The 23,437-nt window shown below is 43.3% G+C and overlaps 1 protein-coding gene across 2 annotated transcripts in view; it reads right to left on the bottom strand.

Annotated features, from left to right (window-relative positions):
* The window catches only part of LOC143936168 (formin-F-like), a 218,416-nt gene that overhangs the window by 78,385 nt on the left and 116,594 nt on the right, over positions 1 to 23,437 (bottom strand). For both annotated transcript variants that reach the window (XR_013263623.1, XM_077460544.1), the window contains exons 7-10: positions 15,176 to 15,629; positions 8,238 to 8,397; positions 6,191 to 6,302; positions 1,493 to 1,583 (exon numbers count right to left, since the gene is read on the bottom strand). Coding sequence is in view for 1 of the 2 variants with exons in the window: in XM_077460544.1 (XP_077316670.1) it covers positions 1,493 to 1,583; positions 6,191 to 6,302; positions 8,238 to 8,397; positions 15,176 to 15,629 (817 nt within the window). In the remaining variant the exon portion in view is untranslated. The remainder of the gene's footprint in view (positions 1 to 1,492; positions 1,584 to 6,190; positions 6,303 to 8,237; positions 8,398 to 15,175; positions 15,630 to 23,437) is intronic.

Here is a 23,437-nt window from a genome sequence, read left to right as displayed (position 1 = left end):
TCAATGGGAAACTTGTGTGAGGAATACGCTGAGCTATTTCTCTTTTCTAAGGACTCTTTATTTACAGAGCCATTATGCTGACAATTATTCTTCTCCATCATGAATATTTTTTTATATCTCTTTGTCATCTGCCCATTGTTTCACGGGTAGACTTTTGTCTGATACCGTGTATTCGGGGGCAAAAAGGCAACTTACGCTCGTTAAGGAAAGTCTTTGAGGCATGGTTGATGAGATTGCAGCTGGGATCTTAATAAAAAGACGTACAATGGCATTTTTAGCAAATGATTTCATCAAAGGAAAGCTGATGCTGGAAGCACTCGTTCTGTAGATCAGCCGTTCTCGACCAAGGTCCAAGGAAACCTAGGGTTCCTCCAGAAGTTGCTAGGGGTTCCTTCAACTGTGGCTTGAATGACCTAACTTTTGATGGTGCTTCAATATTTCCAGGGACACTGCCACTAATGCCGCGTACACACGATCAGATTGTCCGGCGTACTTAGTCCGCCGAAACGCATTTCACCGGACAATTCGATCGTGTGTGGGCTTCAGCGGACTTTTCCAGCGTTAAGTCCGGCGGACTAAGAAAGTATTTTTGCACTCCAATCTTCCCGTCGGACTTGGGTTTTAGCGGACAATACGTTCGTCAGTATGCTAGTACGGCGGACTAAGAATGACGTATGCTCAGAAGCAAGTACGAAAAAAGGAAGTTATTGGCTACTGGCTATTGAACTTCCTTTTTCTAGTCCTGTCGTACGAGCTGTACGTCATCGCGCTAGCAAACGCCGGACTTTCTGTGTGTCCGTGTGTGTCCAAGTCCGTTCGGTAGAAAGTCCGTCGGATTGTATTTTCGGACTAGGTACGCCAGACAATTCGATCGTGTGTACGCGGCATTATGCCGCGTACACACGATCAGACTATCCGGCGGACTTAGTCTGGCAGACAAACCGCCAGACTGTCCGCCGGACTGTCCAAACGAGCGCACCTGCCCACACACGGTACTTTTGCGGAGGACTTGAACTTGACATGAACTTAACTTGCCCACACACACACACGGAGGAAAGTCCGTTCATTTTGAACGCAGCTCCAGGTAGACGGGACTAGCGAAGGAAGCGTCGCTGGCCCCGTCACCTGGTATGGAGTTAAAGGGGAAGCCCTACAGCGAAAAACGGCGTGGGGGTTCCCCCCACTAGGTTCATATCAGACCCTTATCCGAGCACGCTACCCGGCCGGTCAGGAAAGGGGGTGGGGACGAGCGAGCACCCCCCGCCTCCTGAGCCGTACCAGGCTGCGTACTCTCAACATGGGGGGGGGTGCACCCCAAAGCAACTTGCCCCCATGTTGATGAGGACAAGGGCCTCTTCCCGACAACCCTGGCCGTTGGTTGTCGGGGTCTGCGGGCGGGGGGGGGGCTTATCGGAATCCGGGAGCCCCCTTTAATAAGGGGCTACAGAATTAGAGTAATTTTTTAACAAATAAAGAGAACACCATCCATTACCTGCATCATGAACTGGTCCACAATATGCAGTTCAGATAAAGGTCCTTTGTAGTTTTTATACATGTTGATATCTTTTGCTGTGGGGACATACCTGAAACAAATTAAACAGTTGTTAGATCAAACCTCTGCGTGGAGATTTCTAGACATGTGCAGAGCGAAAAAATTTGTTTCGTTTCGATTCATTATTTACATAAATTTGTTTAGTTTCATTCATTTAATTCCTTTTGCGGAATTCGTTTTGTTTATTCGTTTTCGAAACGATGCGAAAAGTTTTCAAATCAAATTTGAATAGTTTTCGAATTCAAACCGTTTTCTAATTTCTCATTTTTCTAAGAGAATAAAATAGAATAGAAAAAAATTTAATAGCATAGAAAAGAATATAACAGAAAATAAAATAGTATAATATAATAGAGTTAAAACAGAACAAAATAAGAGAGAAAATAAAAGAACAAAATAGAATAGAATAGAACACATTAAAAAACAGAAAGATTATAACCATCTTTTGAAATTCGAGTAGAATAGAAAATAATATAATTAAAAAAACAATAGAATAGAATATAAATAATATAACCATTTTCTAAAATTCAAATAGAATCAATTCAAATTTGAATAGAATAGTATAATAGAATAGAATAGAAAATAACACAATAGTATAGAAAAAAACAATAGGATGAATATAACCATCTTCCTATTCCCATATATTATTATTATTAAATTGATTCTATTTGAATTTTGGGAAATGGTTATATTCTTTCTATTCTAATCTATTCTATTGTTTTTTTTTCACTTCTATTCCTTTATTTTCTATTTTATTCTCTTTGGAAATTGGAGAAGGATTTTAATTTCGAAAAAAAAATCGAATTTGAAAGCTACTCGAATTCGAAAACGTTTTGAATTTGAAAAAGGATTCGAGTTTGAAAAGTCTTCGAAAACGGTTTGAATTCGATTTTTGTCCGAATTTGTTTTTCGTTTATTTCGGATTCGTTTAAATACAGTACAAAATGAAAATGTGTCCTAATTTTAATTCGGGAATTCCTCTTGGTTACCAGGAGGTCACCAGGGCAGTAAATGATCTTATCTTTCTTAAGCTGGTTGCACATTAGTAGAATTTTATTCACAAATTTTTGGTTGTAAGAACATTTATTCGTTTTTATAATAAGTGGGGTCCAATCAATGTTCGTTTTTGACTGCCATGACAAGAAAATTGAAAGGAGCGGGATGGGAAATCTTTCTCAAATGTACGAATTTACTGAATGCCAATCAAAGCTCCTGACCACTAAATGAAATGGTTACCTTATAGTTCTGTTTGCTTTGCTTCACTTCAAAAATGACCCTCCATATCGCTTTCTTGGTGCTTCAAAGCACCTCCAAAGCCTCCATAGAAGTCTATGACAAACTCTCGCTAACAGCACCTGCAGCTTTTGAGAGGCTTTTATTCAGCATTAGCTTTTGATTTGTTTTGGAGGTATTACTGGTATGAGATATCCCAGGATGCACTGGGAAACCAACAAGTAAACCAGAAAGACGTCATCATCAGCAGTCATTTTCGGTTCGTGTGTAGATATTCTGGGAGTGGCTGGTGCAGACGCCACCTCTGGTGTGCAGCATTGAGCAGCAGGAAGGTGAGAGGGGTTCAGACTGGAGAGGAGCAACTAGCAGACGGCACACATGGTGTGCAACATGGGAACACTATAGCAGAAGGCGAGTGGGGACTGGAGGGAGAGGACTGAGCAGCAGAGGATTAGCAGAGCTGAGGGACTGGAACAGGGGAGACTAGCAGAGGTCACACATGGTGAGCAGCGTGGAAGCAAAATTTGCAGAAGGTGAGCAGGGAGGATAAGAAAACCAGAGAGCCAGCAGAGCTGGGGGCTACTACTGAGCGTTGCGGTTAGCCAAGCTGAAGGTTACTAATGAGCGGGGAATCAGCAAAGCTGGGGGAACTAGTGAGTGGGGCATCAGCAGAGCTGGGGGTTACTACTGAGTGGGGTATCAGCAGAGCTGTAGGGTTACCACTGAGCGGGGGGTCAGCAGTGCTGGGGGTTACTAATGAGCGGGGGTCAGCAGAGCTGGGGGAACTAGTCAGTGGGGCATCAGCAGAGCTGGGGGTTACTACTGAGTGGGGGATCAGCAAAGCTGGGGATTACTACTGAGTGGGGGATCAGCAGTGCTGGGGGTTACTACTGAGTGGGGTATCAGCAGTGCTAAGGGTTACTACTGAGTGGAGGGGGGGGTCAGTCAAGCTGAAGGTTACTAATGAGCAGGGCATCAGCAAAGCTGGGGATACTAGTGAGTAGGGCATCAGCAGTGCTGGGGGGTTGTACTGAGCGGGGAATCAGCAAAGCTGGGGATACTAGTGAGCAGGGGGGGGGTCAGCCGAGCTGAAGGATACTAGTGAGTGGGGAATCAGCAAAGCTGGGGATACTAGTGAGTGGGGCATCAGCAGAGCTGGGAGTTACTACTGAGTGGCGTATTAGCAGTTCTGGTGGTTACTACTGAGTGGCGGATTAGCAATGCTGGGGGTTACTACTGAGCAGGGAATCAGTGAAGCTGGGGATACTAGTGAATGGGGCATCAGCAGAGCTGAGGGTTACTACTAAGTGGGGTATCAGCAGAGCTGGGGGTTAACACTGAGCGGGGGGTCAGCAGAGCTGAAGGTTACTAATGAGGGGAGAATCAGCAAAGCTGGGGAAACTAGTGAGTATGGCATCAGCAGAGCTGGGGGTTACTACTGAGTGGGGTATCAGCAGAGCTGGGAGTTACTACTGAGTGGGGAATCATCAGAGCTGGGGGTTACTACTGAGTGGGGGGTCAGCCAAGCTGAAGGTTACTAATGAGCGGGGAATCAGCAAAGCTGGGGCAACTAGTGAGTGGGGCATCAGCAGAGCTGGGGGTTACTACTGAGTGGGGGATTAGTAGTGCTGGGGGTTACTATTGTGCAGGGAATCAGCAAAGCTGGGGATACTAGTGAGTGGGATATCAGCAGAGCTGAGGGTTACTAGTGAGTGGGGGATCAGCAGTGCTGGGGGTTACTACTGAGTGGGGTATCAGCAAAGCTGGGGATACTAGTGAATGGGGCATCAGCAGAGCTGAGGGTTACTACAGAGTGGGGTATCAGCAGAGCTGGGGGTTACTACTGAGCAGGGAGTCAGCAGAGCTAAAGGTTACTAATGAGCAGGGAATCAGCAAAGCTGGGGAAACTAGTGAGTAGGGCATCAGCAGAGCTGGGGGTTACTACTGAGTGGGGAATCAGCAAAGCTGGGGATTACTACTGAGTGGGGGATCAGCAGTGCTGGGGGTTACTACTGAGTGGGGTATCAGCAGTGCTGGGGGTTACTACTGAGTGGGGGGGGGGGACAGTCAAGCTGAAGGTTACTAATGAGCAGGGCATCAGCAAAGCTGGGGATACTAGTGAGTAGGGCATCAGCAGTGCTGGGGGGTTGTACTGAGCGGGAAATCAGCAAAGCTGGGGATACTAGTGAGCGGGGGGGTCAGCCGAGCTGAAGGATACTAGTGAGTGGGGCATCAGCAGAGCTGAGGGTTACTACTGAGCAGGGAGTCAGCAGAGCTAAAGGTTACTAATGAGCAGGGAATCAGCAAAGCTGGGGAAACTAGTGAGTAGGGCATCAGCAGAGCTGGGGGTTACTACTGAGTGGGGAATCAGCAAAGCTGGGGATTACTACTGAGTGGGGGATCAGCAGTGCTGGGGGTTACTACTGAGTGGGGTATCAGCAGTGCTGGGGGTTACTACTGAGTGGGGGGGGGGGACAGTCAAGCTGAAGGTTACTAATGAGCAGGGCATCAGCAAAGCTGGGGATACTAGTGAGTAGGGCATCAGCAGTGCTGGGGGGTTGTACTGAGCGGGAAATCAGCAAAGCTGGGGATACTAGTGAGCGGGGGGGGTCAGCCGAGCTGAAGGATACTAGTGAGTGGGGCATCAGCAGAGCTGAGGGTTACTACTGAGTGGGGAGGGGGGGTTAGCCGAGCTGAAGGTTACTAATGAGCGGGGAATCAGCAAAGCTGGGGATACTAGTGAGTGGGGCATCAGCAGAGCTGGGAGTTACTACTGAGTGGCGTATTAGCAGTTCTGATGGTTACTACTGAGTGGGGGATTAGCAATGCTGGGGGTTACTACTGAGCAGGGAATCAGTGAAGCTGGGGATACTAGTGAATGGGGCATCAGCAGAGCTGAGGGTTACTACTGAGCGGGGTATCAGCAGAGCTGGGGGTTAACACTGAGCGGGGGGTCAGCAGAGCTGAAGGTTACTAATGAGGGGAGAATCAGCAAAGCTGGGGAAACTAGTGAGTATGGCATCAGCAGAGCCGGGGGTTACTACTGAGTGGGGTATCAGCAGAGCTGGGAGTTACTACTGAGTGGGGTATCAGCAGAGCTGGGGGTTACTACTGAGCAGGGGGGGGGGGGTCATCCGAGCTGAAGGTTACTAATGCTGGGGGAACTAGTGGGTGGGGCATCAGCAGAGCTGGGGGGTTTTACTGATTCAGGGGATCTGCTGAACTAGGGTACTAATAAGCTGGGGATCTGCTAAACAGGGGTACTATTGAGCTGGGGATCTGCCGAGTGGGGGCACTCAAATATTCTGAGATTTTCCATATATACATTTTTGTTCAAAATTCTGCGAGTGTTCGCCCAGCTTAAGTAACACACGAAGGACAGAAACCCCTCATAATTACATCAGTTACCTTCTGAGATTAGTCAGATGTTCATCCGACAATCCGCCATCACGCTCTTGAATAATTAACAGTTTCTCTTTCAGTTGCTCGGGATCCAAGTGGAAGCTTTTTAGAACTATACCTGGAGAAAGGAATTTTGATGTGAGGTCAGCAAGAAATAAAAAACACTTTTTCTGGCAGATAAAAATTGTACAATGGATAACAACGTTAACCATTAAGATATTACCCTTGATATAAGAATTTTTGGCCAACGTTATAAAATTGATGAAAATGACACTGAAACGAAATAATGCCGAAAAACTTTTTTTTTTTTTTTTTTTTGGGGAGGTCAATCAGGTCAACTTCCTCATACGACATGTGAAAGAGAACCTTCCACACGATATTTCACCCACAACATCTCTACCCCAAAGGGGTGACCAAAATTCACACTTTCTGTAATGTATCTCAAGGTGTCAAAATGTGGCTCAAAAGTCCCCAAAATACAACAGATGTAAAGTACAAAAAGGTCAAGGGGGGAAGGTCTTTAACCACTTGCTTACTGGGCACTTAAACCCCCCTCAGTCCCAGACTAATTTTCAGCTTTCAGCGCTGATACACTTTGAATGACAATTGCGCGGGCATACAACACTGTACCCAAATGAAATTTTTATCATTTTTTTCCCACAAATAGAGCTTTCTTTTGGTGGTATTTAGTTACAGCTCGGAGTTTTATTTTTTGCTAAACAAACAAAAAAAGATGCAAAAAAAAAAAAAAAAAAATCATGTTTTAATAGTTTGTTATAAAATTTTGCAAACGGGTCATTTTTCTCCTTCATTGAAGTGCGCTGATAAGGCGGCACTGATAGGCTGCATTGGTGGGCACTGATGGGCTGCATTGGTGGGCACTGATAGGCTGCATTGGTGGGCACTGATAGGCTGCACTGGTGGGCACTGATAGGCATAGTTAAGGCGGCACTAATAGGCACAGATAAGGCGGCACCGATGGGCACAGATAAGGCGGCACTGATGGGCAAGGATGGGCACAGATAAGATGGCACGGATGGGTGGCACGGATAAGTGGCACGGATGGGTGGCACGGATGGGCACTGATAGGTACCACAGATAGATGGGACTGATGGGCACTGATAGGTGGTACTGATAGGTGGCTCTGATAGGTGGCACTGCTGGGCACTGATGGGCGGCACTGCTGGGCACTGATGGGCGGCACTGCTGGGCACTGATGGGCGGCACTGGGGTGCAGCACCTTTGAGGCAGATTGGGTGGCACTGTGGGTGGCACTGTGGGTGGCACTGTGGGGTGGCACTGTGGGTGGCACTGTGGGTGGCACTGTGGGCACTATGGGCACAGACGGGGGGCACTTACTTTTACTTTTATTTATCCTTCAGGATGGCACTGCGGGAGGCAGGTGGGCACTGGCAGGTGGCATGTGGTGCCTTGCATTGCTGGCCGTGATCGGGACTAATGTCCCGATCACGGCCGCCGGTGATCGGCTTTTTTTTTTTCTCCTCGCGCTGTCAGCGTGAGGAGGAATAATAGCCGATTACCGGCTCCGTTCTATCACATGATCAGCTGTCATTGGCTGACAGCTGATCACGTGATAAGGGGTCGGGATCGACCCCTTGCACGGATCGGTGATCAGGCGAGTCTCATAGACTCGCCGATCACAGAGCGCGCCGCGCGCGCCCCTCAGGGGGCGCGCAGGCCGCTCGTAACCGGGACGACGTCAATAGACGTAGTCCCGGAAATCTAGGTCCGCGCTAATGCCGTCATTCGGCAATAGCGCGGTACCCAAGTGGTTAAGGACCACTTCCTGCTTTGATGACGTCACATTCACGACGTCACTTCCAGTTTCAGGAAATGGCCGGTTTCCCAGACATTTTCTAGGCTTTTTTAAAGTCTGAAGTCAACTCCTATTTCATCCTTCTGGCCTAAAAAGGAAACAATGTCAGCGCCCCTTTTCACGCCTTTGACCAAAGGCATTAAATAGTATAAATACATTTTTTATATTTTTTTTAAAAACAACAGGAAAACAAACTTGAGCCCAAGTAGCACTTACTAAAATTATGAGCAATTTTCTTATCCAGAAGAATATTCTGATTCTTTGAGATGTCTGACTCCGGGGCGGATGACACGTCGCTGCTGTGGAACTGGCGCAGGATCCTCTGGTCATCGATTTTCTTCTGAACTAAGTTCTGGGCCCACATAGATTTACTGATCTGTGGAGACAAAATGTTAAAAGATATATTAATACATGATTGGCAAGTATAGACTACATATTGACAGCCAATCGGGTAACATCTTTCAGACCCCTAACAGATGTAGGTAACCATTCTAATTTGTATTCAGGTTTTTATCGCTTAGCTACATGGTTTCATAATTGGAGAACTTTCCAGGACAAGCTTCTAGGACCTTGGCACCTAACCTGCAATCTGAAGGCCAATTTGTGGACCTCAGAAGTCTATAGCGGGAGCATTAATTAATAACTCTGTACCATATCCCCATTCTCCAACCACACCTGCAGCATATCTCCAGTCTCCAACCAAATCTGTACTATAGCCCCAGTCTACACCCACATCTGCAGCACATTCCCCAGTCTCCAACCACACCTGCAGCATATCTCCAGTCTCCAATAAAATCTGTACTATGTTCCCATTCTCCAACCAAATCTGCAGCATAGCTCCAGTTTAATCTACACCCACATCTGCAGCACATTCCTCAGTCTCCAACCAAATCTGCAGCATATCTCCAGTCTCCAACCAAATCTGCACTATAGCCCCAGTCTACACCCACATCTGCAGCACATTCCCCAGTCTCCAACCACACCTGCAGCATATCTCCAGTCTCCAACCAAATCTGCACTATAGCCCCAGTCTACACCCACATCTGCAGCACATTCCCCAGTCTCCAACCAAATCTGCAGCATATCTCCAGTCTCCAATAACATCTGTACTATGTCCCCATTCTCCAACCACAACTGCAATATATCTCCAGTCTCCTACCAAATCTACAGCATATATCCAGTCTCTAACAAAATCTGCATCTTATCCCCAGTCTCCAACCAAATCTGTATCATGTCCCAATTCTCCAACCACATCTGCAGCATATCTCCAGTCTCCAACCAAATCTACAGCATAGCTCCAGTCTACACCCACATCTGCAGCATATCTCCAGTCTCCAACCACATCTGCAGCATATCTCCAGTCTCCAACTACATCTGCAGCATATCTCCAGTCTCCAACCACATCTGCACTATAGCCCCAGTCTACACCCACATCAGCAGCACATTCCCCAGTCTCCAACCAAATCTGCAGCATATCTCCAGTCTCCAATAAAATCTGTACTATGTCCCCATTCTCCAACCACATCTGCAACATACAGTGGTGTGAAAAAGTGTTTGCCCCCTTCCTCATTTCCTGTTCCTTTGCATGTTTGTCACACTTAAGTGTTTCGGAACATCAAACCAATTTAAACAATAGTCAAGGACAACACAAGTAAACACAAAATGCAATTTGTAAATGAAGGTGTTTATTATTAAAGGTGAAAAAAAATCCAAACCATCATGGCCCTGTGTGAAAAAGTGATTGCCCCCCTTGTTAAAACATACTATAACTGTGGTTGTCCACACCTGAGTTCAATTTCTCTAGCCACACCCAGGCCTGATTATTGCCACACCTGTTCACAATCAAGGCATCACTTAAATAGGAGCTGCTTGACACAGTAAGGTCCACCAGAAGATCCTTAAAAGCTACACATCATGCCGAGACCCAAAGAAATTCAGGAACAATTGAGAAAGAAAGTAATTGAGATCTATCAGTCTGGAAAGGGTTATAAAGCCATTTCCAAAGCTTTGGGAATCCAGCGAACCACAGTGAGAGCCATTATCCACAAATGGCGAAGACATGGAACAGTGGTGAACCTTCCCAGGAGTGGCCGGCTGCCCAAAATTACCCCAAAAGCGCAGCGACGACATATCCAAGAGGTCACAAAAGACCCCACAACAACGTCCAAGGAACTGCAGGCCTCACTTGCCTCAGTTAAGGTCAGCGTTCATGCCTCCACCATCAGGAAAAGACTGGGCAAAAATGGCCTGCATGGCAGAGTTCCAAGGAGAAAACCACTGCTGAGCAAAAAGAACATCAAAGCTCGTCTCAATTTCTCCACAACACATCTTGATGATCCCCAAGACTTTTGGGACAACATTCTGTGGACCGATGAGACAAAAGTGGAACTCTTTGGAAGGTGTGTGTCCAAGTATATCTGGCGTAGAAGGAACACTGCATTTCATAAAAAGAACATTATACCAACAGTAAAATATGGTGGTGGTAGTGTGATGGTCTGGGGCTGTTTTGCTGCTTCAGGACCTGGAAGACTTGCCGTGATAAAAGGAACTATGAATTCTGCTGTCTACCAAGAGATCCTGAAGGAGAATGTCCGACCATCTGTTCGTGTACTCAAGCTGAAACGAACTTGGGTTCTGCAGCAGGACAATGATCCTAAACAATGATCCTAAACACACCAGCAAGTCCACCACCGAATGGCTGAAGAAAAACAAAATGAAGACTTTGGAGTGGCCTAGCCAAAGTCCTGACCTGAATCCTATTGAGATGTTGTGGTATGACCTTAAAAAGGCCGTTCATGCTCGAAAACCCTCTAATGTAACTGAATTAGGACAATTCTGCAAAGATGAGTGGGCCAAAATTCCTCCAGGACGCTGTAAAAGCCTCATTGCACGTTATTGCAAACGCTTGGTTGCAGTTGTTGCTGCTAAGGGTGGCCCAACCAGTTATTAGGTTTAGGGGGCAATCACTTTTTCACACAGGGCCATGATGGTTTGGATTTTTTTTCACCTTTAATAGTAAACACCTTCATTTACAAATTGCATTTTGTGTTTACTTGTGTTGTCCTTGACTATTAAGTGTGACAAACATGCAAAGGAACAGGAAATGAGAAAGGGGGCAAACACTTTTTCACACCACTGTAGCTCCAGTCTCCTACCAAATTGATATCATATCTCCAGTCTCTAACAAAATCTGCATCATGTCCAAAGTCTCCAATCAAATATGTACCATGTCCCAATTCTCCAACCACATCTGCAGCATATCTCTAGTCTCCAACCAAATCTGCAGCATAGCTCCAGTTTCCAACCAAATCTGCAGCACATTCCCCAGTCTCCAACCAAATCTGCAGCATATCTCCAGTCTCCAATAAAATTTGTACTATGTCCCCATTCTCCAACCACATTTGCAACATAGCTCCAGTCTGCACACACATCTGTAGCATGTCCCATGTCTCCAGCCAAAACTGCACCATGTCCCCAGTCTCCAACCAAATCTTTAGCATCCAGTCTCCACCTACATCGGTACCACATCCCCAGTCCCCAACCCATCCTGCACCATGTACCCAGTCTCCAATCAAATATGCAACATGTCCACAGTCTCCAACAAAACTTGCACCATGTCCCAAGTCTCCAGCCAAATCAGCAGCATAGCTCCCTTCTCCATCCACATCTGCAGCATGTCCCCAGTCCCCAACCCATTCCGCACCATGTCCCCAGTCTCCAATAAAATCTGTAGCATGTCCCCAGTCTCCAAATATGCAGCACAGCTCCAGTCTCCAACCAAATCTGCAGTATAGGTCCAGTCTTCAACCAAATCTGCAGAGTGTTCCCTGTCTCCAACCACATGTGCAGCATATCTCCAGTCTCCAACCAAATCTGCAGCATAGATCTAGTCTCCAACCAAATCTTTAGCATAGTTCTAGTCTCCACCCGTGTCTGCAGCACGCTCCCCAGTCTCCAACCAATTATGAACCATGTCCACAGTCTCCAATCAAATCTGCAGCATATCCCCCCAGTCTCCAACCAAATCTGTACAATCTCCCCAGTCTGAAACCAAGTCTGTAGCATAGCTCCAGGCTCCACTAAAATCTGCAGCATAGCTTTAGTCTCCAACCTTATCTGCAACACGCTCCCAGTCTCCAACAAATCTGTAGCATGTCTCCATTCTCCAAATAATTTTGCACCATATCTCCAGTCTCTATCTAAATCTAAAGCATGCCTCCTGCCTCCAACCAAATCAGCAACGTATCTCCAGTCTCTAGCCAAATATACAGCATATTCCTAGTCTCTAACAAACACTTCCTCTAGCATCTCTGTAGTCCCTGACAGCCCTCTCTAGAATTCCATATACTGAATATTCTGTTCATCCCTTTGGTGACACCAAGGGTCATAACTAAGGCCCCATACGTCACTGGTTGACAATCACTGTTCTATGGATACAAGGGAAGGGGTTTTAGTGCCATATATCCTTGTATACCTAGGTGGCAATTAACAAAAAGTCATGTGACCGTGTTCAGCTCTTTTGTAGATCCTTTATATCCGTAACTGCTGCAGGTGCCGGCGGGGGCCAGTACAGAGGTGGGGGAAGACAAAGAGGTGCAGGCACCAGAAAAGAGTAGATGGGTGACAGTCAGGAAGGGTAGAGGGGCAAGTGCCAGGGAGGCTGATCCAGGGCTGGAATATCCCAATTAGTACGCTCCATTGAGTGACATTGGTGATCCCAGTCAGGGACAAGGACTGCTGGAGCTGATGGACTCTCCTAGCTGCCGGGGGAAGAACTCCTCCAGTAAGAGTGGAGGAAAGCGAAGGGAAAGGCTAGACAGTTTCTGGTGGTAGGGGACTCAATTCTTAGAAGGACAGAGAGGGCAATCTGTGACAAAGACCTAAAGCGCCAAACTGTATGCTGTCTACCGGCTGCTCGGATTCGGCACATCATGGATCTGGTGAACAGATTACTGGGAGGGGCTGGGGAAGACCCAGCTTTTATGGTGCACGTTGGCTCCAATGACAAAGTCAGAGACAGATAGAGTGTCCTAAAGAACGATTTTAGGAACTTTGGAACTAAATTGAGGAAAAGGACCTCCAAGGTAGTATTCTCAGGAATATTACCGGTACCTCGAGCCACACCAGAGAGGCAGAGGGAGATTAGGGAAGTAACCAAGTGGCTGTGGAGCCGGTGTAGTAAGAAGGGGTTTGGGTTCCTGGAGGACTTCTCAGTCAGTCACCAGTACTATAGAAGGGACGGACTACACCTAAATGAGGAGGGCGCAGAATAGATCTGCTGGGAGTAAAGATAGCCAAAAAGTTCATTTTTTTTTTAAACTAGGCGATGGGGGGGGGGTAGAGGTAGAGATAGCCAGCGTGGAACATAGTCCAGAGGGTAGTATTGGGGGCATTAGTGATAGGTTGACTAAAGCACATAAACCCAAGGTAAGTATAGTAACAAGTCCTAGTTGTGATCCTGGTACACCCAAAAAGAGGATAGTATGCGACCTGTCTAAGCTACATGGCATGTTCACCAATGCCAGGAACCTGGCGGACAAGGTGGGTGAACTTGAGATACTGTTGTTGGATTTTGTGGGAAATTCAGAGACCTGGTTCAACAGCTCTTATGAATGGATAGGAACCATCCAAGGGTATACCCTTTATTGCAGGGATAGAAAGGGTGAAAAAAGGGGGAGGGGTTTGTCTATATATCAAGAATAATGTACAAGTGAATGTGAGAGATGACATTGGAGAGCTCGCCAGTTCCTAAATGTCTTGCAGGACAATTTCATGGGTCAGATGGTAGACACACCAAGTAGAAATAAAGCATTACTAGATCTACTGATTACCAACAATACAGACCTGATCACAGATGTAGAAATATGGGGCAATTTAGGAAACATCGATCATAGGTCAATTGGCTTCAGTATAAATCACACAAATAGGAAACATAAGGGAAATACAAAGACACTGAATTCCAAAAGAGACAACTTCCCTAAACTACAATCCTTGCTAGAAGATATAAATTGGGATACAATCTTAGGAACAAAAGAACACAGAGGAGAGATGGGTTTGCTTTAAGATCATATTAAATAAGGGCATTAGCTAATACATCCCATTGGGTAATACATTTAAAAGAGCAAACAAAAGTCCTGGATGGCTTAACTCCAATATAAAAATGCATATAAAAGCAAAAAAGAAGCCCTTCAAAAAATACACGGTTGAGGGATCATCATCAGCATTCAGACTTTATAAAGAATGCAACAAGAAATGTAAGGGTGCAATAAGGACGGCCAAGATAGAACATGAAAGACGCATAGCGGAGGAGAGCAAAAAAAAAAAAAAACCCAAGAAATTCTTTAAGTATGTAAACAGTAAAAAAGGGAGGACAGACCATATTGGCCCCATAAAGAATGAGGAAGGACATCTGGTTACAAAGGATGGGGAGATGAGGAAGGTATTGAATTTATTCTTCTCCTCAGTGTTTACGAGGGAATTAGGGGGCTTCAGTCACCAAAACTGTAGTGTTTATCCTCATGACATATCACAGGAAGCACCTGCATGGCTAACAGAGGACAGAATTAGAGCTAGACTTGGAAAACTTAACATTAATAAATCACCGGGACCAGATGGCTTGCACCTGAGGGTACTTAGGGAACTCAGTCAAGTAAATGCCAGACCATTGTTCCTAATTTTTACAGAAAGTCCACTGACTGGAATGGTACCAGCTGATTGGAGAAAAGCCAATGTAGCACCAAAGGGCCAAAATACATCCCTGGGAATTACAGACCAGTTAGCCTAACATCAATAGTATGCAAGCTCTTGGAGGGGATGATACGGGACTATATACAAGATTTTAGTAATGAGAACGGTAACATTAGCAGTAATCAGCATGGATTCATGAAGAATCATTCTTGCCAAACCAATCTACTAACCTTCTATGAGGAGGTGAGTTGCCATCTAGATAAAGGAAAAATTGAGAACCTGCTCTCAATCTTTTGCTGGTAGGAATTTCGCCAGCAAAAGTCCGATGGAGCATACAAACGGTTGGAATTTCCGACCAAAGGCTCACATCGGACTTTTGTTGGCGGAATTTCAGATCGTGTGTACGGGGCTTTATCCTTTGGATTATGACTTGAATTACATTTTATGATCAAATAAAAATATCGCACCTTGTCCTGCGGCACCACGGTCCAGTGAAATGCTTTGGTCCTCTTTGGCACGTTCTGGCGTGGGCTAGGTAAAGGTGGAGGAAGGATATCTGGAGGGGGGAAATGTGGAAGTTCCATTGTTTTTGGACTTTCTGGAAAGCCATTTCCGTTCTTCAGCGGTTCTTTCACCGGGCTTGTATCATCCAAAAGTATTGGAATCGGTTTTGGAATACACATTGGGTCTTTATAAGGCTCGGTAGAATCTTGCACCTTTCCCTTTGCGGCGGAGACTTGTGGGCTAGGCGTTGGCTCTGATTGGTTACATGGGAATTGTAAAGCCTCATAGACGTTATCCTGGGGAGAAGGACTCCGCTGATTCTGCCTACATTGTTCCTGGAGAAGGGACACCCAGTCGTCCCTCATCGTTAGGCTTTTTTCCAGGTCTCTGTTGTGTTCATTAATAGGAATGCGAAATCTTAATGGAAAAAGTATTAAAAAAAAAAAAATGTTATGTTTTTTCAATCTAATAATATTTTTTACTAGAATTACACTTTGGGGTATATTCATAAAACAATTCCCAGAACTGTTTGTCTTAAGAAACTGCATCTACTTTTATAGGGGGCAAAATCTAACCTTATTTGGCTATTTTCTCTCCAAGTCAAATATTTTCCAATCGCACAGAATAGCGTGAATTGGGAAAAGTACCACATTATGACCACTAAATGGGAGCTGACGATCCTAATAAATAATATATTTTCTTTTTTCCATATAATCATCTGCTCCATCTAGTGGTCATAAGGTCGTATTTTACTGATTTATGCTATAATTTTGAAGGGAGGACATCCGACCTGAAGAGAAAATAGTCTAAAAACATTTGATTTTGCAGTCCGGCAGAAGAAATAGCTTTATTCAACTTTTTTTGGTTTTATTAATATACCCCTAGGTATCATACATAATATAAAAGCTATTCTGAAATGAATAAGCTCTTGTAATAAGTTGAAATATTATAATGCAGCTGAAGCTAAACTAGTTAAAAAAAATCTTGTTGCTGATAATACTACTACCGCTACTATTAATACTACTATTACTACTAATAATAATAGTATATCATTTTAATTATAATAATAGAATATAATAATAATAATAATAATAACAATAATAGTATATAATAATAATAATAATAATAATAATAATAATAATAGTAAATAATTATAATAGTAATAATGATAATAAAAATAAAAATAATAATAGTTATAATAAAAATAATATTAGTAAATAATTATAATAATTATAATGATAATAATGACAACAATAATAATATTAACAATAATAATAATAATAATAGTAAAAAAAGTATATACTTCTAATAATAATAATAATAATAATAATAATATTAATAATAATAATAATTATTATTATTATTATGTTTATTATATACTATATTAATAATAATAATAATAATTATTATTATCAATATACTATAATTATTATTATTATTTACTATTATTATTATTATAATTATATACTATTATATAGTTACATAGTTACATATAGTAGGTGTGGTTCAAATTTGAATACAACAGAAAAGAATAGAGTAGAATAGAATAGAAAATAACATAATAGTATAGAAAAAAACAACAGAATAGAATGAATATAACCATCTTTCTATTCATATAGTTACATAGTAGGTGAGATTGAAAAAAGTCCAACCTATGTGTGTGATTATATGTCAGTATTACATTGTATATCCCCGTATATTGCAGTCATTCAGGTGCTTATCTAATAGTTTCTTGAAACTATCGATGCCCCCCGCTGAGACCACCGCCTGTGGAAGGGAATTCCACATCCTTGCCGCTCTTACAGTAAAGAACCCTCTACTTACCTCTTTTCTTCTAATTTTAATGAGTGGCCACGTGTCTTGTTAAACTCCCTTCCGCAAAAAAGTTTTCTCCCTATTGTGAGGTCACCAGTACGGTATTTGTATATTGAAATCATATCTCCTCTCAAGCGTCTCTTCTCCAGAGAGAATAAGTTCAGTGCTCACAACCTTTCCTCATAACTAATATCCTCCAGACCCTTTATTAGCTTTGTTGCCCTTCTTTGTACTCGCTCCATTTCCAGTACATCCTTCCTGAGGACTGGTGCCCAGAACTGGACAGTATACTCCAGGTGCGGGCGGACCAGAGTCTTGTAGAGCGGGAGAATTATCGTTTTATCTCCGGAGTTGATCCCCCTTTTTAATGCCAATATTCTGTTTGCTTTGTCAGCAGCAGCTTGGCATTGCATGCCATTACTGAGCCTATCATCTACTAGGACCCCCAGGTCCTTTTCCATCCTAGATTCCCCCAGAGGTTCTCCCCCCAGTGTATAGATTGCATTCATATTTTTTCCCCTCAAATGCATTATTTTACATTTTTCTACAATGAACCTCATTTGCCATGTAGTTGCCCCTCCCCCCATTAATCTGTTCAGATCTTCTTGCAAGGTTTCCACATCCTGCGGAGAAGTTATTGCCCTGCTTAGTTTAGTATCGTCCCCAAATACAGAGATTGAACTGTTTCCCCCATCCCCATCCTCCAGGTCGTTTATGAACAAAATAAATAGGATTGGTCCCAGCACAGAACTCTGGGGGACCCCACTACCCACCCCCGACCATTCAGAGTACACCCCATTTATCACCACCCTCTGAACTCACCCTTGTAGCCAGTTTTCAATCCATGTACTCACCCTATGGCTCATGCCAACGGACTTTATTTTGTACAGTAATAATTATGATTATTATTATTGTTATATACTATTATTATTATTGTAATAAGGGGATATAGCATCTTCTAAATGACTTTAAAAAATATATAGCATTGAACAGCTATCTAAATACTAGTTATTGGAACTCTGAAACATGGAGCTTTCTGTTTAAAAGCTATACTAGTTAAAAAAAAAGCACTACTACCACTACTGATAATAATAATAATAATAATAATAATAATAGTATATTAATAAAGTAATAATAATAATAGTTTATTAATAATAATAATAATAATAATTATTATAATTATATCATTATTATTATTATTACTATTATTATTGTAATAAGGGGATGTAGCATCTTCTAAATAACTTTAAAAATAAGACGATATGACACCCTGTCAAATTTTAAAATTAATTTACAGAAATCGGAGGCACTCAACGTCTCCCTGTCTACCGACGCCCAGACGAGTTTAAGCTCTAATTTTCCCTTTCGTTGGGCAACCGAGGCCATACAATATCTAGGTACCAAGATTCCCCCGGATCCGTATCTGATTTTTCAATTGAATTTTCAGCCGCTCCTAAAAAATTTTGCCCTAGATCTAGAGAGGTGGTCAAAGTTGGCGACCTCCTGGTTTGGGAGATGTAACGTGCTCAAAATGAATGTAATGCCCAGACTCTTGTACCTATTACAAGCCCTACCGATAAAAATCCCCCAATCATTTTTTAAAGCCATGCGCACCGTCTTTATTCGCTACGTATGGCAAGGCAGGCCTCCGAGACTCAGCAGAACATTACTGCTCAGACCAAAAGACAAGGGAGGGATTGGCCTCCCAGACCTGGCGTGGTATTATACGGCGGTACACATGAACAGAGTAGTCGACTGGTGCAGACATCTGAGGGATAAGCTGTGGGTTCGACTGGAACGTGAATTCGTACCATTTCCACTTGAGGGTCTGCCCTGGAGTGGTCCGAGCTGGTCGGGAGCAGCACGGGCGCACCCTCTCGTTGAGCCAACGCTACAAGAGTTGGACAGATATTTTAAGCTGACGGGCGTACCCAGTTTCCCTTCGCCCATGACTCCTATTATTGGACACCCACGCTTTGAACCAGGCATGACGGAAAAATCATTCCGCCTCGATCATGGCCAGGACTTGGTGCGGGCCTCTTCTTTTCTTGGCCCTGGGACGTGGACAGCGGTCTCCACTATGTACGAGGTGTTAGCAACCACGGCCCTGGGACAGTGGAAACTTGCCCAACTCTCCCACTTCTTGAAATCCCTGCCGAACAGTGGCGAGTTCCGCAGACCCCTAACATCGTTTGAGGAGATGTGCTCAGGAGAGGGACCGACCCGAGGGTCTCTTTCCCTGTCATATCACATCCTACTGGATCAACTCTCCCGGGGGAATCTGGTGTTCTTGGAAAAATGGGAGCGGGACCTTCGTATCCGGCTCTCGCCAGACCAGAGGAGTCGCGCGCTTCTATTTGCGCACAAGTCATCCCTATGTAGTAAATACCAGGAAATAGCTTATAAGATTTTGACCTGATGGTACAGGACCCCCACTGTCCTGGCAGCTATGTTTCCCGGTCACAGCCCTTTGTGCTGGAGATGCGGTGAACAGACTGGCACGTTACTACATATCTTTTGGGAATGCTCACAACTGACCCATTTCTGGAGACAGGTTCTCGCTATCATTTTTGACCTCACAGCTGTCGATCTTCAGAACAACCCGGTGGCGATTTTCCTCAATCTGACCCCACTCTCGAGCAAGAGGTACCACAAGTCTCTCTTAAAACATCTTCTGAGTGCAGCCAGGGCATGCATACCTAGCGTGTGGAAGCAGCAGGCCGCTCCAATGGTGTCTCACTGGTTTGCGAGAGTTTGCGACATCTACCGTATGGAACAGCTCACTTCGGCGCTGGGCGACAGGGAGGAGGAACACACTGCTCGATGGTTGCCCTGGAGCCTGTTCAGGTTTTCCGACGCTTACAGATCCTATCTGTAGGCTCTGGCACGTATACAGGGGGAGGGCCCAGCCGTGGGAATCCATCGGAGTCCTCCTTCTTTCTATCCCTTCTCGTATTCCACTCTGATTCACTTTCCCCCACCTGCTCCGTAGAACTCTTAACCCCCCATAACTTTCACTCTTTCTACCCCCATCCCCTTCTCCTCACTTCTTGCTCCCCCCTTTTTCCCTATCCCCTAACTCCCACATATAGTTAAAATACACGGTGATTGCACAAACCTCTCCTTTTTGTTTCCTCGGTTTCCCAGCCAGGGGTTGGTGACCCTCGGGAGGGTCCCGGCTGAGCTTTTTGCCAGATAAAATGAAAGGGACAGATGTCAGAGGCCCCTCGGCCTGGGCCTGGAGGGGCATCGCCCCGGGGTTTGCCCTGATTTCTGAGTGGACACTGGGGTGCCAGATCATTTGACTAAGATAACGTGATGGTTTAGCCACGGCTGGGGCCACTGCTGTCGCAAACTGATAGGTTTCCCCTGATCCCCCACGAAGTGTTGGTTGACTATGTACGTTTGTTAAACTGGAAAACTGAGTGATCTATGTCTTTTACAATTTATCTCTGTATTACCTGCAATCCGTAAATAAAGAATTTAAAAAAATAAATAAATGACTTTAAAAAATATATAGCATTAAACAGGTATCTAAATACTAGTTATTGGAACGCTGAAGCATGGAGCTTTCTATTTAAAAGATGTACTAGTCAAAAAAAAGCACTACTACCACTACTGATAATAATAATAATAGTATATTAATAAAGTAATAATAATAATAGTTTATTAATAATATAATAATAATAATTATTATTATTATATAATATTATTATTATTATTAATATTATTATTGTAATAAGGGGATATAGCATCTTCAATTTAAAAGCTGAACTAGTTAAAAAAAAGCACACTCCTGATAATACTACTACCACTACTACTACTGATAATAATAATAATAATGATAATAATAATAATAATAAAGTAATAATAATAATAATAATAGTTTTATTAATAACATAATAATAATAATCATAATTGTGATTATTATTGTAATAAGGGGATATAGCATTTTCTAAATTACTTTAAAAATATATAGCATTGAACAGGTATCTAAATAGTACTTAATGGAACTCTGAAGCATGGAGCTTTCTATTTAAAAGCTGAACTAGTTAAAAAAAAAAAAAGCACACTGCTGATAATACTACTAATAATAATACTAATACTAATAATACTAATACTAATACTAATACTACTAATAATAATAATAATAATAATACTAATAATAATAATTATAGTATTCTAAATAAAGTAATAATAATAAAATAATAGTAGTTTATAATAGTAATACTACTACTAATAATACTAATTTTAATACTAATAATAAAACTAATAATAATAATAGTATATTAATAAAGTAATAATAAGAAAATAATAGTAGTTTATTAATATAATAATAATAATATATAGCATTGAACAGGTATCTAAATACTACTTAATGGAACTCTGGAGCACGGAACTTGCAATTTAAAAGGAAAAGGAAAAATCAGTAAAAAGAAAGTATTTTTCACATAAAACTCCTTACTTCTTATTGCTCCCCAGTGCATTGCTCTCAATCAGTGAAAGAATGAATCACCCAGTTTTTATTTTATGCTAGTAGAGAACCATTTTAATCCAGATCAGGTAACATTCCCCATTTTATCATTTTAAAAGACCGCGCCAATAAATAAGCCTTTTATCTAATTTTTCTGTCTGAATTTGCTTTCTTTCTGGCTCATTTACTCCCCAATAAAAAGGCAAAAATGTAATATTTCCACTTCACTGGTGACCATTAACTTAGCAAAGCCACAAAGTGTTTTTGTTCTGGCAGTTGACGGTAAAAAAAAAAAAAAAATATATATATATATATATATATATATATATATGTATATATAGAGCAAAATTATAAACGCAACACTTTTGTGTTTGCCCTTATTTATCAAGAGCTGATTGCAAAAATCTGCGACTTTTTAAATGTACACAAAAGGCCTATTGCTCTCCAATATTGTTCACAAATCTGTGTAAATCTGTGTTGGTGAGCACTTCTCCTTTGCCGAGCTAATCCATCCACCTCACAGGTGATGCACATCAAGATGCTGAATAAACAGCATGATTATTGCACAGGTGTGCCTTCGGCTAGCCACAATAAAAGGCCACTCCTAAAATGTGCACACAGCATAATGCCACAGATGTCCCAAGTTTTGAGGGGGGGTGTGCAGTTGGCACGCTGATTGCAGGAATGTCCACCAGAGCTGTTGCCCTTGAGTTGAATGTTCATTTCTTTACCATTAGCCGTCTCCAAAAGCGTTTCAGAGAGTTTGGCAGTACATCCGACCGACCGCAGACCACGTGTAACCACACCAGCCCTGGACCTCCACATCCAGCATCTTCACCTCAAAGATCCTCTGAGACCAGCCACCCGGACAGCTGCTGCAACAATCGGTTTGTATAACATAACGAATTTCTGCACAAACTGAATGCGTCTCAGGGAAGCTCATCTGCATTGTCCTCATCAGGGGGCTCGATCCGACTGCATTTCGTCCTCGTAAAATGACTTGAGTGGGCAAATGCTCACATTGGATGATGTCTGGCACTTTGGAGAGATGTTCTTTTTGTGGATGAATCCCGTTTTTTGCTGTTCAGGGCAGATGGCAGACAGCCTGTACGGCATCGTGTGGGTGAGCGGTTTGCTGATGTCCACGTTGTGGATGGAGTGGCCCATGGTGGCGGTGGGGTTATGTCATGGGCAGACGTATTTTATCAATGGCATTTTGATTGCACAGAGATAACGTGACGAGCTCCTGAGGCCCATTGTTGTGCCATTCATCTACGACGACCACCTACCTCATGTTGCAGCATGATAACGCATGGCCTCATGTTGAAAGGATCTGTACACAATTTGTGGTCTCTAACATCCACCAGCTCTGTGATGTCGTCATGGAGGAGGGGAAGAGGACTCCAGTGGTGACCTGTGAAGCTCTGGTGACCTCCATGCCCAAGAGGGTTAAGGCAGTGCTGGAAAATAATGGTGGCCACACAAAATATTGACACTTTTGGCCCAATTTGGACATTTTCACTTAGGGGTGCACTCACTTTTGTTGCCAGCGGTTTAGACATTAATGGCTGTGTGTTGAGTTATTTTGAGGGGACAGCAAATTTACACTGTTATGCCCCATACACACGGTCGGACATTTCGACGACAAAATCCATTGGATTTCTTCCGACAGATTTTGGCCCAAACTTGTCTTGCATTCACACGGTCGTACAAAGTTGTCGGAAAATCCGATCGTTCAGAACACGGTGCGTACCACGTACGACGGGACTATAAAGAGGCAAGTAGCCAATAGCTTTTGTCTTGTAATTTTTTTCTGAGCATGCGTGGCACTTTGTCCGTCGAAATTGTCTACACACGATCGGAAGTTAAACGATCGGATTTTGTTGTCGGAAAATTTTAGATACGGCTCTCAACCTTTGTGTGTCTGAAATTCCGA

Source organism: Lithobates pipiens, unplaced genomic scaffold (assembly GCF_037356315.1).
Source record: "Lithobates pipiens isolate NorthernLeopardFrog02 unplaced genomic scaffold, aLitPip1_a1.2 Scaffold_28, whole genome shotgun sequence".
Lineage (NCBI taxonomy): Eukaryota > Metazoa > Chordata > Amphibia > Anura > Ranidae > Lithobates > Lithobates pipiens.
Note: the sequence above shows the minus strand (reverse complement) of the source record. Positions and strands in the feature narration are given on the sequence as shown.